This window comes from Eptesicus fuscus, chromosome 6 (assembly GCF_027574615.1).
Source record: "Eptesicus fuscus isolate TK198812 chromosome 6, DD_ASM_mEF_20220401, whole genome shotgun sequence".
Classification (NCBI taxonomy): Eukaryota; Metazoa; Chordata; class Mammalia; order Chiroptera; family Vespertilionidae; genus Eptesicus; species Eptesicus fuscus.
Genome location: NC_072478.1, coordinates 79,744,999 through 79,761,555, shown reverse-complemented (window position 1 = coordinate 79,761,555; position 16,557 = coordinate 79,744,999). Strand labels below are relative to the sequence as shown.

The 16,557-nt window shown below is 40.1% G+C and overlaps 1 protein-coding gene across 12 annotated transcripts in view; it reads right to left on the bottom strand.

Annotated features, from left to right (window-relative positions):
* Nucleotides 1-16,125, bottom strand: part of ANKHD1 (ankyrin repeat and KH domain containing 1) — a 128,067-nt gene extending 111,942 nt beyond the window's left edge. For 7 of the 12 annotated variants that reach the window (XM_054717942.1, XM_054717938.1, XM_054717940.1 and 4 more), the window contains exon 1: nt 15,680-16,118. In XM_054717942.1, the coding sequence (XP_054573917.1) occupies nt 15,680-15,970 (291 nt within the window). In that variant the 5' untranslated portion in view covers nt 15,971-16,118. Of the gene's footprint in view, nt 1-15,679 lie in introns of all 12 variants that reach the window. The other 5 variants (XM_054717934.1, XM_054717937.1, XM_054717935.1 and 2 more) reach the window with 2 other exon arrangements.
* Nucleotides 16,126-16,557: the final 432 nt, after the last annotated feature.

Below are 16,557 nucleotides of genomic sequence, written 5' to 3'. Positions count from 1 at the left end.
GAATGTCAGCTGATTTCTCAACAGAAACTATGCAGGCCAGATGGGAGTGGCAAGAAATATTCAAGGTGATGAATAGCAAGAACCTACAACCAAGATTACTCTATCCAGCAAAGTTATCATTCAGAATGGAAGGTCAGATAAAGAGCTTCACAGATAAGAAAAAGCTAAAGGAGTTCATCACCACCAAACCAGTATTATATGAAATGCTGAAAGGTATTCTTTAAGAAGAAGAAGAAGAAAAAAGTAAAGGTAAAAATTATGAACAACAAATACATATCTATCAACAAGTGAATCTAAAAATCAAGTGAATTAAAAATCTGAGGAACAGAATAAACTGGTGAATATAATAGAACCAGGGGCATAGAATGGGAGTGGATTGATAATTCTCAGGGGGAAAGGGGTGTGGGGGATACAGGAAGAGACTGGACAAAAATCGTACACCTATGGATGAGGACAGTGGCGGGGAGGTAAGAGCAGAGGGTGGGGTGAGAACTGGGTGGAGGGGAGTTACGGGGGGTGGGGGGAGGAAAAACAATTGTAATAATCTGAACAATAAAGATTTATTAAATTTAAAAAAAAGAGAGAGAGAGTCATCGATCAGCTGCCTCCTGCACTCCCCCTACTGGGGATCGAGCCCACAACCTGGGCATGTGCCCTGACTGGGAATCAAACCATGACCTCCCCCAGTTCATAGGTAGACCCTCAACCATTGTGCCACGCCAGCTAGGCCAAACCTACAGAACTTAGTGCCTGCTTAGATGTGTTTGGTGAGACAAAACAGATGTGAGCTCTAAGGTTTCTGAGGACAGTGACTAGCTTTGGGGCAATACAATTTACAAAGGTCGGGGGTGAAAAGGATGCGGGTGGAGGGGGAAAGGATGAGCTCAGTTTCAGAACTGGTGAACCTGAGATGTTTATGGAACATATATACAGTAGGCAGTTGGAAGGCCTCTTAACTGATTGCTAAAAGAAATGAGACAGGGAAGAAATATTGATATCTAAGAGAAGACTGCTGAGAGTAAACTGCAAATGCCAAAGGTCCTGACTTAGGACATGCTTGGAGAGTTTACGGAGCATAATGAAGCAGTTGTGGTTTTGCTCAAACATGAACAAGACAATCTTATGCCGATAGGCTTTGTAGCCTTTCATGTAAAAAATCACTGCCCCTTTAAATCTTCTGCTTGAACCCCATCAAACTACTGAAGACATCCAAACATCAAACTTTACAGCAATCATCCAACCAACACAGAGCAATGATTCATACATTAGTTTAGAATCTTGGACTGTCACAAGACCATGAGAAAATTATATGAGGTGATGAAATTAAAGTGCACAATGTCTAGAACAAACACTGAAATATAATTTGTTAATATCTGAAAGGAGTTTACAAAGGCAAATATAATTTGAATTTTAAAAATGACCTTGTTTTCACATTCCCTGAAATGTTTAGTTCCTGAAAAGACTGATGTCTTTAATAATCAGGGACCACATTTTTCCATCTTTATAATTCCAAAGCCTACCACAAAGCTTAACAAACAGTCGGCTTCAGATAAATTATTGTGGAATAAATAAATCCACTCTATAATACTAATCAGAATTTTCAAACAGACTGCCAAGGACTCTAATCTCTGAAAGACATAATTTTATTATGCAAGACATGAGTTCATTAAGAAGAAGGCCTAGCCCTAGCTGGTTTGGCTCAGTGGATAGAGCATCAGCCTGTGGACTGAAGGGTCCCGGGTTCGATTCCAGCCAAGGGCACATGACTGGGTTGCAGTCTCAATCCCCAGTAGGGGATGTGCAGGGGGCAGCTGGTCAATGATTCTCTCTCATCATTGATGTTTCTATCTCTCTCTCCCTCTCCCTTCCTCTCTGAAATCAATAAAGAAATATATTAAAAAAAAAAAAAAGGCCTACCCAAAACTAGACTCTAATTTTCTTCTATAATGAGTAATAATTGTAACAGATTAGCAACAAGGAGAACATACACAACAGTAAGTACCTTTGATATTGTGTTATTATATTATTCTAAATTTTGTTAGAGTGGTGGGTTATAGGTCAAATTCATGTACCTGATTTAAGTAATCCTATATAATAAAACCCTAATATGCAAATTGACTAAACAGCAGAATGACCGGTCGCTATGATGCGCACTGACCACCAGGGGGCAGACACTCAATGCAGGAGCTGCCCCCTGGTGGTCAGTGTGTTCCCACAGGGGGAACGCCACTCAGCCACAAGCCGGGCTCATGGCTAGCGAGCGCTGTGGCGGTGGTGGGAGCCTCTCCCACCTCCGGTGCAGGCAGGCGGTAAGAAGTAAGGGGTCCAGGACTGTGAGAGCCCCAGACTGCAAGAGGCATGTCTGGCTGCTGGCTTAGGCCCGATCCTCAGGGGGAACGGGCCTAAGCCAGCAGGCAGACATCCCTCAAAGGGTCCCGGACTGCGAGAGGGTGCAGGCCAGGCTGAGGGACCCCCCACACACATACGAATTTCATGCACCAGGCCTCTCGTCTTAAATAATGGTCTCTTCAAATTAAAAGAAAATAAACTTTTCTTTGTTAACTTGTCAGTCAAGTCGTAAGTAAAATGGATACTAAAATATAGTACAGACTCTTACTGTTCATAGAATTAAAATAACTAGTAATTTAACATAATTAGAACCATTTGAGCAATGACATCCAATACTTGTTTTTGCAGTTTAATCACAAAGGTGATAATACTGGCTTGGGTGTCAAGCAAATTGTATGCTACTTAAATATTGAATTCACTCCTCTTACGCAGTTGTTAGATGATACCAGATGCAAAAACTCTAACTGCTATGTTTTATATGTTATTCCACTTTATCCATTTGTTTGTTATCCTGGAAAAAGAAATTCTGTCCATATTCTTCTTGCAGACTGTAGTCCACAATAGATGCACTCAGACTACAACTATCCAAACCAACCATCTCCTCTCACTTCATCTTTATCTCCTCTCAAGCATTTTTCCAGGCTTTGTCAGGGAGAAGATGCAAGAAAATAAACACTAATACTATGACAACTTGCTCTTCTGGTAGCATGACAAACACAGATTTAAATCACATGAGTTCCCCCCTCACACACATATACTTTCAGCATATACAAAAGGAGCAGAAACTTGAAGAGCTGGAATATTATTAGGGGTGGGGAGAAGGTCTTTTGTATGTGACCACAAATTCTGCAGCATATTAAATATTCGCCATTGAATCTCTCTTGAAGACCAAATCAAGAGAACAAGCACAAGCCAATAACCCATAATAGCCAAAACAATCTTGAAAAAGAACAAAGTTGGAGGACTTACACTTCCCAATTTCAAAACTTACTGAAAAAAGCTATAGTAACAAGACAATATAAAACTGGAATAAGATAACATGTAAATCAATAGAATAGAAAAAAACCCTCACATTTATAGTAAATTGGTATATATATATATATATATATATATATATTATTGATTTCAGAGAGGAAGGGAAAGGGAGAGAGATAGAAACATCAATGATGAGAGAGAATCATTGATAGGCTGCCTTCTGCACGCCCACTACTGGGGATTGAGCCCGCAACCTGGGCATGTGCCCTTGACCGGAATTGAACCTGGGACCCTTCAGTCCACAGGCCGATGCTTTATCCACTCATCCAAACAGGCTAGGGCTGTCAATTGGTTTTTGACAAGAGTGCCAAGACAATGCAATGAAGAGTCTTTTCAAAAAATGATGTTGAGGAAAACTGAATACCCACATTCAAAAGAATAAAGTTGAACCTCTACCTCACACCTTATATAAAAATTAACTTGAAATGGACCAAAGACCTAGGTGTAAAAGCTAAAACTATAACACTCTTAGAAGAAAACAGACATAAATCTTCCACTTTGAATTTCGCATTAGTTTCTTAGACATGACACCAAAGCACAAGCAACAAAAGAAAAAATAAATATTAGTACATATAAAAATTGGGCTTCACCAAATGTTAATGACATAATCAAGAAAGTGAAGAGTCCTAGCCAGTTTGGCTCAGTGGATAGAGTGTCAGACTGCGGACCAAATCCCAGGTTCAATTCCAGTCCAGGGCACACACCTCGGTTGCAGGCTCCTCCCTGGCCCAGGCACTCTTTGCGGCTCCTATAGGAGGCAACCAATCGATGTGTTTCTCTCACATCAATATTTCTCTTTGCCTTTCCCTCTCTCTTCCACTCTCTCTGAAAATCAATGGAAAAATATCCTTGGTTGAGGAAAGAAAGTAAGAAAGAGGGGAGGGGGGAGGAAAAGAGGGAGGGAGGGAGGAAGGAAGAAAGGAAAGAAGGAAGGAAGGAAGGAAGGAAGGAAGGAAGGAAGGAAGGAAGGAAGACAATCCACAGAATGGGAGAAAATATTTGCAAATTATACAATATAAGGGTCTAGTACCCCAAATAAACAATTTTTTTCTAAAAAAAAAACACACCCCAAAACACAATCCTACCTTATAATAGACAAATATGCAAATTGACCGCACCTTCGCTACGCCCAAGCCACGCCCACCAACCAACCACGCCCACCAACCATGCCCACCAGGAAACTGTTGCAGGAACGTTGGGGTGTGGCGGAGCCCAAGGCCTGGAAAGCCTCGGGTGGAGGCTATCCTGGCCTTGGGCACCAGTGGGGAGCCTGCACGGATCGCAGGCAACGACCAGGGGGTCGGCTCCTAGGATCCGTAGCAGGGACGTTGGGTGCGGCTGAGCCCAAGGCTGGGAAAGCCTGGGGTGGAGGCTTTCCCCGGCCTTGGGCACCAGCGGGGAGCCTGCTTGGATCGCAGGCAACCACGGGGGTCGGCTCCTACGATCCATAGCAGGGAGGCTGGGGTGCAGCAGAGCCAAGGCCGCAGCCCGGGCCAAGCCCGACCCTGAAAGAAGGCAGAAGGTGGTGGCCATAGCCAAGGCCTGGGTCCCCGGTGCCAGCAGAAAACTGGTGCAGGCAGCCAGGTGAATGAAGGTCTATTGCACGAATCTTCGTGCAAACGGGCTATTAGTTCACCAATAAAAAGACAAATAACCCAATCAAGACATGGGGGAAATATTTGAACAGACATTTCTCCAAAGATATACAAATGGCCAACAAGTACATGAAAATATGATCAACTTAATTAGTCACGGAGGAAATGCAAATCAAAACCACAATGAAATACCACTCCAAGCCCTAGCTGGTTTGGCTCAGTGGACAGAGCATCTGCCTGCGGACTGAAGGGTCCTGGGTTCAATTCCAGTCAAGGGCACCATGCCTAGGTTGCGGGCTCAATCCCCAGTAGGGGGCATGCAGGGGGAAGCCAATCAATGCTTCTCTCTCATCATTGATGTTTCTATCTCCCTCTCTGAAGTCAATTAAAAACATATTTAAAAATACCACTCCATACCCCCCAGGATAGCTAAAACAAACAAACGTACGTTAGCAAGGATGTGGAGAAATTGGAACACTCATACATTGTTGGTGGAATGTAAAATGTTGCAACTACTGTAGAAAATACCTTGATAGTTTCTCAGAAAGTTAAACATAGAGTTATCATATAACCAAACAATTCCACTCCTAGGTATATACACAAGAGAACTGAAAAGATATGTTCATGCAAAACTTGTACACAAATATCCATAGCATCATTATTTATAATAGCCAATAAGTGTAAATAACCTAAATGTCATCAAACAACAATCAATCAACAAAAAGTGGTATATCCACAAAATAGAATATTATTTCAATGATACATGTAGAAACCTTGAAAATAATATGCTACGTGAAAGAAGGCACAAAACTACATATTGTATGATTCTATTTATATAAAATGCCCAGACAAGGCAAATCCAGGGAGAAAGTAGGTAGATGATTACCAGTGGCTGCAGGGAGTAGGGAATGGGAAATGACTGCTAATGTGTACAAGGTTTTATTTGGGGATGATAAAAATGTTTAAACCACTGAATTTACACCTTAAAGAGTAAATTTAAATTCTATGTGTGAATTATATTTCAATTTTTAAAACTTTAGGAATTTGAACTTGAAGAATACTTTAGAAATTTGTTCAATTTCCTATTTTGATAAATATACCATAGTTATGTAAGAAAATGTCTTTGCTAAATGTACACTGAAGAATTTAAAGGTAAAGCAGCATGATATATGCAACCTACTTTCAAATGGTCTCAAAAATAATTATTATTTTGTTTATGGAGAGAAAGAGAATGGGACAAAATGAACATAATTGGTGAATCTAGGTAAAGAGTATATGGGAGGAGTGCCTTGTACTATTCTTTCAGCTTTCCAGTAAGTCTGAAATTATATCAAAATAAAAAGTAACAAAAAAAGAGAATGTATCCAATATAATTGGACTACTGCCCCTTTTGGGATTTGCTCTTTAATGATAATGTTTCATATTACTAAATTTAGCAACTGTACAATTTTTAAAAGACAAAAATAAAATGTAGAGATTTAGCAGAAAATAAGTAAAAGCATAGAAGAAAAAATAATTAGAAACTGGTAAGAGCTGAAAGTCCTTTTAAAGTAGATCAAAGTTATCAACTGATATGGCCAAAACTTTACCTTTTGACTAAGATGTCATAAAATGCCTATGTGAAAACTTTTAAAATTCTGTATCATTAAATAAATACTATAGGTTCATTCATCTAGGTTTAATATCATATTGAGATCATTTTTCCAAAACTCAACTCATCTCTAATCATATAAAGGATAAAAAGTATTTCTCTGAGATCAACCAAAGAACTTGTATGCATATATACATAACCCATGAACACAGATAATGGGGGGGCGGGGGGGTGAAGGCCTGAGGTGGGAATGGGTTATAAGTGGGCCATGGGAGAAAAAGGGAGACATATGTAATACTTCCAACAATAAAGATTTAAAAAACAAGAGAGAAAATAAGTATTCTTCCTAGCATTTAATCAATATATGAAGCATCATAATCAATCACAAATACGCAATAAGAGGACAAATCAGGAAAAAATATGGGTTATATTTCAGAAACATCTACTCAGAGCATAGTATTCCATGTTAAGTGGGTTCAATGGCTTTAAGGAGGACATCAGTAAGTGCTCAATCTCTCCCTCCTTTTTAATATTTTGTCAATATTTTGATTTGCTAATATCTATTGTGATGAAATAATTACATAAGATTTGTACCAAAACTTGTTCTCACCCATAGCAATTTACAGATTCAAAGCAATTCCTATCAAAAGCCCAATAGCATATTTTTGCAGAAATAAAAGACCCATCCTAAAATGTATGTGGAATCTCATGGGACCCTGAACAGCCAAAACAATCTAGGAGGTGGGTGGGACAAAGTTGGAAGACTAACATTTCCTGATATCTAAACTTACTACAGCCCTAGCTGGTTTTGCTCAGTGGATAGAGCACTGTGGACTGTGGACTGAAGGGTCCCTGGTTAGATTCCAGTGAAGGGCACATGCCAGGGTTGCGGGCTTGATCCCCAGTCGGGGGCATGCAGGAGGCAGCCAGTCAATGATTCTCTCTCATCACTGATGTTTCTATCTCCCTCTCCCTTCCTCTCTGAAGTCAATAATATATATATTATATTTTAAACTTACTACAAAAGCTATAGTAATCAAAACAGTGTGGTACTGGCATAAAGACTGATATATAGACCAACGAAATAGATCCCAGAGCCCAGAAATGAACCCTCTCATATATGGTCAATCAATTTTCAACAAGGATGCCAAAACCATTTGTCAGAAAAGAGTCTTTCCAACAACTAGTGCTGGAAAAACGGGATATCCACATGCAAAAGAATAAAGTTAGACCCTTACCTTACACCATATACAAAAATTAACTCAAAATGGATCAAAGACCTAAATAGGAGCTAAAACTATAAAATTCTTAGAAGAAAACTTAAAAAAAAAATCTTCATAATATTGGATTTGGCAGTGACTTCATAGATATACCACCAAAGTACAGACAATAAAAGAAAAAAATAGATAAATTGAACTTCATTAAAATTAAAAACTTAAGGATGGAAGGACAATTTCAAGACTTGAAAAGGCAATCATGAATGGGAGAAAATCTGCAAAAATTAAATATCTGATAAGGGATTAATATCCAGAATACATAAAGGACTCCTACAATTAAACAATTTAAAAAAACCACAATTAAAAATGGGCAGCCCTAACCGGTTTGGCTCAGTGGATAGAGCGTTGGCCTGCGGACTGAAGGGTCCCAGGTTCGATTCCGGTCAAGGGCATGTACCTTGGTTGCAGGCACATCCCCAGAAGGGCGTGTGCAGGAGGCAGCTGATCGATGTTTCTCTCTCATCGATGTTTCTAACTCTCTATCCTTCTCCCTTCCTCTCTGTAATAAATAAAAATATATATATTTTAAAAAATAAATAAAAATGGGCAAAGAATTTGAATAGACATTTCTCCAAAGAAGATATACGATGGCCAATAAGCACATGAAAAGATGCTCAACATACCCTAGCCGGGTGGGTCAGTTGTTGGAGCCTCGTCCCATACACCAAAAGGTTTCGAGCTGTTTCCCATTGGGCACAACCTGGGTTGTGGGTTCGATCTCAGGTCCGACACAAATGGGAGACAACCATGGATATTTCTGTCATTCCTCTCTCTCAAATCAATAAACATATCATTGAGTAAGGATTTTTTTTAAAGATGCTCAATATCACTAATCATCAGGGAAATTCCAATCCTAACTCCAATGAGATAACATTTCATACCTATTAGGATGACTATTATTTAAAACAAAACAAAGCAGCCCTCGCCAGGTAACTCAGTTGGTTAGAGTGTCATCTCAATAGGCCAAGGTTGTGGGTTCCATCCCCAGTCAGGGCACATACAAGAATCAACCAATTAATGCATAAATAAGTGGAACAACAAATTGACGTTTCCTTTTCTCTCAAAATACATACATACAGAAAATAACAAGCACTGGCTAGAATGTGGAGAAAATGGAACCCTTGTGCGATGCAATGCCGGTGGAAAGGTAAAGCTGCTGTAAAGAACAGTATGGTGGTTCCTCAAGAAATTAAATTAAATCATATCACGTGATCCAGCTATTCCACTTCTAGACATATACCCAAAGGACTGAAAGCAGGGACTCAAACAGATATTTGTACACCCATGTTCACAGTAGCATATTCACAACAGTAAAAAGGTAGAAGCAATCCAAGTGTTCCTCAATAATGAATAAATAGACAAAATGTATAAATATAGAATAGTATTCAGCCTTTAAAGGGAATGAAATTCTGACACATGCTACAAGTATGAACCTTGAAGACATTATGCTAAGTGAAATAAACCAGTCACAAAAATAGAAATACTGTATGATTCCACTTATTTGATATACCTAGATTAGTCAAATTCACCAGAAAAAAAGTATAAATGTGGTTGCTACGGGTTGGGGAAGGGAAGCTGGGATGTTACTGTTTAATGGGTATAGTTTCCATTTGGGACCAAAAAGTTCTAGGGATGGCTGGTGATGATGATTACACAACAATGTCCATGTACTTAATGCCATTCAACTGTACACTTTCAAATGGTAAATTTGATCTTATATATATCTTAACACAACTTTAAAAAAAATGGTTAAAATGGTCATTTTTATGTGATGTGTATTTTACCATAATTAAAAAAAAAAGAAAGAAAACTTGCTGTCAATCTAACTGTCCTCACTACAAACTGTTAAACACATCAAACTTACCTTGGCAACTTAATAAACTGTTTCTCCTGTTCAATTCTTTAGTTCTTAGGGCTAATCCCTGATTGAGATAAATTGGCCTTTCTCTTTTCAAAATTGCACACTAATGCAGGTGAATCCAACCATTAGGATACAGTGGGATATCTACTTTTTTAAAAAGTGATTTCAGAGAGGGAGGGAGGAAAACATGGATGTGAGATAGATACATTGATCCTTGCCTCCTGAAGGATCCCCAACTGGGAATCTTACTCACATCGTAGATATGTGCCCTGACGAGGAATTAAATCCACAACCTTTTGGTGCACAGAATGATGCTCCAACCAACTGAGCCACACCGACCAGGGTGGGATATCTACTTTAAAAAACAACAACAACATCCTTTCTAATACTGAAAACAGCATCCATTAAGTTGGAAAAAAAAACACCCAGAGAATTAGAGTATGTGAAGTGTAGAAAGAACAAAATGTGCTCTTTGACAAAACAGTTGTTATACTTCAGCCTAGCAAACAAAAAAGAGCCTTATATACAACTTCCCGTTCTTCCTAGTTTAGGTAAAGTTGGCCAGAAGAAAAGTAAACCAGTCAGTCATCATAAGGAAATGAACTTCATTCACAGGAACCATACACTGTTAGAAACTACCAATAGAATAGCATACATTAATTTTTACAAATCAATTAGAGTGTAACAATATTGCAAAACAAGTGTTTCCATATTGGCAAAGTTGCAAATGTTGGTGCAAAGCTGGGTATATGCCTTACTTTATCAGTGGTTTTAATATTTCTAATTCTTTAAAAATGAATAATGACAAGGCCTGAACTTTCCAAGTAAGTTCAATTACAAAATTACGTTCTATGCTCAATGATACACCTTTGGTTTCCTTAAAATATTGATCTTCATGACATCACCAATTTTATTAATTACTATAAAACTTTTCCAACAAGGTCAGCTATGGATTACATGGATTATATATGGATTAAATGCCTAGAGAAAGGCATTTCTTAAGCAACTAATTAATTCATTGATACAATGCATCAGAAGAGAAACAGTAAACAGGACAAGCTAGCAGGTAGGATTAACTAGAATGGGAGTCATGTGACCTATTTTTCTATTACAAATTAGCTGTGTGATCCTGAGTAAGACACTTAGCTCACTGGTTCTCAAACTTCTGAGGCTTTACCTAGGGTCCTGACATGAAGTTTCCAAATTTGATATTTTGTCAAATACAGATATGTTAAAAATTCATTTTGCAACAGTAGGAAGGAAATTATCTCAAAATAAAAAACAAGTGGGGAAAAAGCAGCTTTATAAGATATTCACTACATTGTCCTTAGTATTTTTTTTATTTATTTTTTTTTTAGAGAGATCTAATTTGTTGTTCCACTTATTTATGCATTCATTTGTTGAGTCTTGTATGTGCCCTGACCGGGGATCAAACCTGCAAACGTGGCCTATCAGGATGATACTCCAACCAAATGAACTACCTGGCCAGGGCCTCCTTGTTTTTCTCATTTTACTTTAGATCTATGAAAACTTCAACAGGGACTAAGCAAACATATATTGGAGAAACAGCATTCTATAACCAAAACCTTTGCCTATTTCTTAATCTGAGGAAGCAAAATAGCATGGCTTCTGGATTCCGTACTGAATTCAAATCCTAGTTTTACCACTACTAGCTGTGTAACAGTTTAAATTTTTTTTTTTTGGTCTTTTTTTTTTTTTTTTAATTCATCACTTCTCTGAGCCTACATTTATTTGTCTATAAAAATGTAGATAATATACCTACCTCAAAGGGATGTTGAAACGATTAAATAAAATAACGAAAGTATCTAGTACGGTACAGGCATTTAATAAGCATTCAATAAATGGTAGCAGTTACCTAAAAATGAGATGAGATAGAATTATCACCAAGATTCTATGACTTTATAGACAAGCAACAGGAGAGGAAAATTGTACATAAATAAGGTCCAAGAAGACAGATATATTGAAATAGTTCACTTATAGTGGGTTAAAAAAAGAAAAGAATTTTATTTCTTACGACTTTGGATTCTGTAGGAAGGTAAAATTGGACACACAAAAAAAATTAGTAGACTCATTTCTTTATACTTGCCAACTCAAGACTTACACTTTTAAAAATTGTTTTGCTTTCTTTAAAGCAACATATTTTATTTATCTTATCTTCATCACTGAATCAGAAGGCTAGAATTGATTTTTAGAGGGCATCTAGTACATCATCACTCTACTACCAGATAGACTCAGAAAGGAATGTCTTTAAACTCATCCCCAATACTTCATTCTTAATATGTTTTATCACTTTGTTTACATAAAAATCTAAATCCTTCTCAAATTTACCATTTAAAAATCTCATATGAATAGTATGTTATCTTTTGTGTAACAATGGGAAAAATAAAAATACATACTTGTATTTCCATAAAGAAATTCTGAAAGAATACACAAGACATTAAAGGTGTAACGGGCCCTAGCCGGTTTGGCTCAGTGGATAGAGCATCGGTCTGCGGACTCAAGGGTCCCAGGTTCAATTCCGGTCAAGAGCATGTACCTTGGTTGCGGGCACATCACCAGTGGGGGGTGTGCAGGAGGCAGCTGATTGATGTTTCTCTCTCATCGATGTTTCTAACTCTCTCTCTCCCTTCCTCTCTGTAAAATATCAATAAAATATATATATTTTTTAAAAATGTGTAACGGGCAGGATACTTGGGAGCAGGGGTAAGATCAAGACTTTTAACTGTATTTGTCGTTATTTTACTTTGACTTATGAACTATATGAATGTAATCATTTATCAAAATGTACTAAATAACCACCAAAAAAACACCCCAAAACACACCTGTATACTTCAAGTTTCACAATAGGTTTTCCTCCACCCATACCAATCTAGTGTTTTGACCCACCATTCAAGTAACCATACTCATTAACACATCATTTTATATGTAAAGTCTTTAGGCTTTACAGAATGAAACTTGTGCAAGGTTGATACTCATGCTATAACAAGTCATTACAGTTAATAACATGCAACTTTTCCTTTAATAAACATCCCCAATATTTCAAATATTTGCTCTCTAGAATACAAAATTCTATTTCCTATTTCTCACTTCTGATGATAATTTGTGGAATAAAGCCCTTCTACCTTGAACGAAGTCCCCATAAAGGTTTTTTAGAAATTCACTTTCCTGGACAATAAATAAAAATTTCAAAAATAATATAGTATTGCCCTGTTTGGAGTGACTCAATTGGTTGAGCATCGTCCTGTGCATTGAAAGGGTCGCCAGTTTGATTCCTGATTAGGGCACACTGATGTTTCTCTTTCTCCCTCTCCCTTCCTCTCTGAAAATCAAATAAAAATATAAATAAATAAAACATCTATGAAAGATGAAAATAAAGATTTTGGTATTATTCATCAAATGCCAGTTCAGTGAGTGCTTCTTGGAGATCATTATTTATGGTCTTCACACTGGAAATTCAAAGGCAATAATATGGGAGAAGACAGCTCATCTTGTCAGGCAGAAAAAAGGCAAGAAATTTGCTTGGGCAAATTTCACTCACAAAGGCATAGACTATACCTTCCCACATGTACTATACAGCAGATACTAGATACTCCTGGAATTTTTTTCTTTATGTGATATAGGAGAAACAGGACATAACAAAATTTCCTTTCTCCATAGATTAAGAAATAATCTATATACACACTGGGCATCATCTGAGACCAGTCTCTGGGTATCCTAGAAATCTCCACTCAAAAATGAGGTCTATATATATACTTAATACCTAAATCCTTTTTAAGCACAGAAAACTGAAGTAAACAGGAGACTAAGTGAGGGGTTCTTCTACCATTAGCCTAAGTGGGTATAAGAATTGTAAATAAATAATTTCTATAATAAACATCAAAACAAGACAAAAGGTACCCAGCCAGTGTGGCTCAGTGGTTGAGCAGCAACCTACCAGGACAGTTCGATTCCCGGTCACAGCACATGCCCGGGGTTGTAGACTCAATCCCCAGTGAAGGGAGTGCAGCCGATCAATGATTCTCTCTCATCATTGATGTTTCTATCTCTCTCTCCCTCTCCCTTCCTCTTTCTGAAATCAATAAAAAACATATTTTTAAAAAATAACAATTTCACCTCAGGAAATCTGTGGGGATAAGGTTGCATGAAGCAATACCATAAATATAGCTCATTCAAAATGAATGAATAATGGAATTCTTTCTGAAACAATTGGTGCTGATCTCTGTTTGTGCTAAACATTGAAATTCAGTGTACACACACACACACACACACACACACATGAAGACAAAAGGTGTGGATTCTGCTCATAGCTTTAACCACATGGTATGCAGACTCCAAGTGAAATTCTGTGTGTGTGTGTGTGTGTGTGTGTGCGCGCGCGCGCACGCGCACAAGCCTCACAAAAATGGTAGAAATGATTACTTCAAAAGCTCATTTCCCAGATATAACACATGAGCCCGAAGAGTTAGAGGTTTACGACTTCGGAGGCTCACTAGCACTCTATCTCTGAAATGTAAGAATACCACTTATTGTGTAAAAGCTAATGAGTGATCGTTTATCTCACCTGTGATAATTAAAAATAGTCCAGAAAATCAAGGACATCATCTTTCTATCACTCTTAGACCAAAGCAAACGTTTTCAGTCTCTTTTAAAGTTTCAAAGAAAAATAAGTCTAAAGATGTTCCCACTTTATTTTATAGATAAAAAGTATATGTGTTCTAGGCTCATCTCTCACCAAGTTTCATCAAAGATACAGACATTCAAGGGACTAACACCCTTACAACCCACACAGTGTTTCTTCCAAAGCAAAATGTTGGGGCCAGAATGTATGAAGGTTTTAAATCTAAAGGAATCCCTGTTTAGATCTAGAATGTAAAATAGTGAACTAACTGTATTCGGCAACCCACAAATACAGTTTCTCCTAGTCCTCTCCAATACAACAGCCACAATACTGGCACACAGAGAAATCCCTGTACTTTAGCACCAAGATCAGAGGTTAAAATAATTGGTCATAAGGGATGAACTAGGCATCTTAGAACCCAAATAGAGTACTCTGAGCACTTAGAACAATAGTCACCACGGTACAATACTACAGCCAAGCCATGATCAAGGGGAAAAGTACACATATAAAATATCTCCTTTTTCCCTAGAGCCCAAAAATTGATGCCTATCATCCTAGGTTGCTCAGACCTAAAAAGGCCCGGAACACACGTAAGAGTTAAAAGAAGGACCTGATTACTAATTTCCCTCACTTCAAAAGATGCCCATAGGATGCCTCACTTTCTCCAAGCCTAAAAATCTCGAGTTCAGCCACCCTGCTACTCTGCAGTTGTACGGGAACTTCCTTTTCCTAATTTCACAAAAGGTCCCAGGTGTTGAGACTCACGTGATTTTTCAGGGTAAAGTCAGGAAGCTCCTTAACCCTCACCTGTCTCAAACTAAATAAGGGAATCAATAACCCGACTTCAATACACAGGTAAAGCAGAAGGCAAATAAATGTCCAATCCCTCAACTTTAGGGAGAGGCATATAGGAGAAATGCTCTGAGCTAGCTAGCTCTGCCGCCCTGTCTCTGTCTCAGTCTCTCTGTCTCGCTCTCAGTACCAAGGGCAGAGACTCTGGCAAGACCCCGCCCCCCCACCCCCCCAACTCCAAAGCGGGGTAGGCGGGAGGTAAGCCTGGCCTGGCGAGTCCTCGTTCCCGCGCGAAGCTCAGAGACCACAGGGCTCCCCATTGTGGGTCTACAGATGTGACGGGAACCGGTCCGGCTCGAACCACGGGCTGAAGAGTAAGCTGAGGGAGCACTAGGCCCGCACCGCTGCCCCTGCCGCCCTGGAGCCGATCGCTGTCAGGGGACTCCGCCCGGGCAGCGGGAGGGTGGCCTCAGCCCTGTACCAGCCCGAGAGCTCCCATGCCCCACGTTGTGGGGGAAGTGGGGGGTCCTGGAACCGTACCTCCGACACTTCGTCCTCGTCGCTGCCAGAGGCACCACCTCCACCCCCGGTCCTCAGCACAGCAGCCGCCAACTTGAAATCCAGCGCCGCGTCCCCTACGGCCGCACCACTGCCGCCGCCACCGACTCCCGGGGCAGGCCCAGCCTCCCCAAAGAGTCTCACGGTGCGGATCCCCAGCCCGACCCCTCCCGGCGGAGGCGGCTCCGAGGCCCCGGCTGGGGCGGATCGCGGAGCCACAGAGTCCAAGTCCTCCTCAAAGGAGGTGCCGCCGCCTCCGCCGTCGGTCAGCATGCTTCGCACGCGGAGCCGGATTCACTGCAAAGTCACTCGCGGCCGCCGCCGCCGCCGCCGCCGATCCCGAGAACGAGAGAAGCAGCAGAAGGAAGAAGCGTCTCCTTCCCCCCGTCCCAGTAGCGCCACTAACTTCTCACTGCCTAACCTGCTGCCTCCCGCCCCCCACACTCGCCACTGGCTACAGCTCCAAAGAGGCTGCAGATCATTGGCCAAAGTAACCCGTCGCTCAGGCTCTTCGTCACGCGCCGCTCGCTGGCTCCGGGCCCCCAAGCTGCGTTGACCCGCGCAGGCCTAGGCGGTTGCGAACACCCGCCTTCTATTCCCCGCGCGCTGACTTCCGGTCTTTTTCTACGTCTATTGGTCAAATTCTCTGACTATCGCGTCACGACCTTAAAGTGGATTAGTTGGCCTTGTGGTCAGTCATAGTGACCCCTGACAGTGGGAGACTTCATTGGCGCTATAAAGTGTCGGTCACTGTGTCACAGGACGTCGCGTGGTACAATTGGTCAGTAAGGGTACTATTCATCCCGCCCCCATCTGAGGTGACGGGAAAGGGTTGGGGAATTTCCACTTTCGATAAAAAT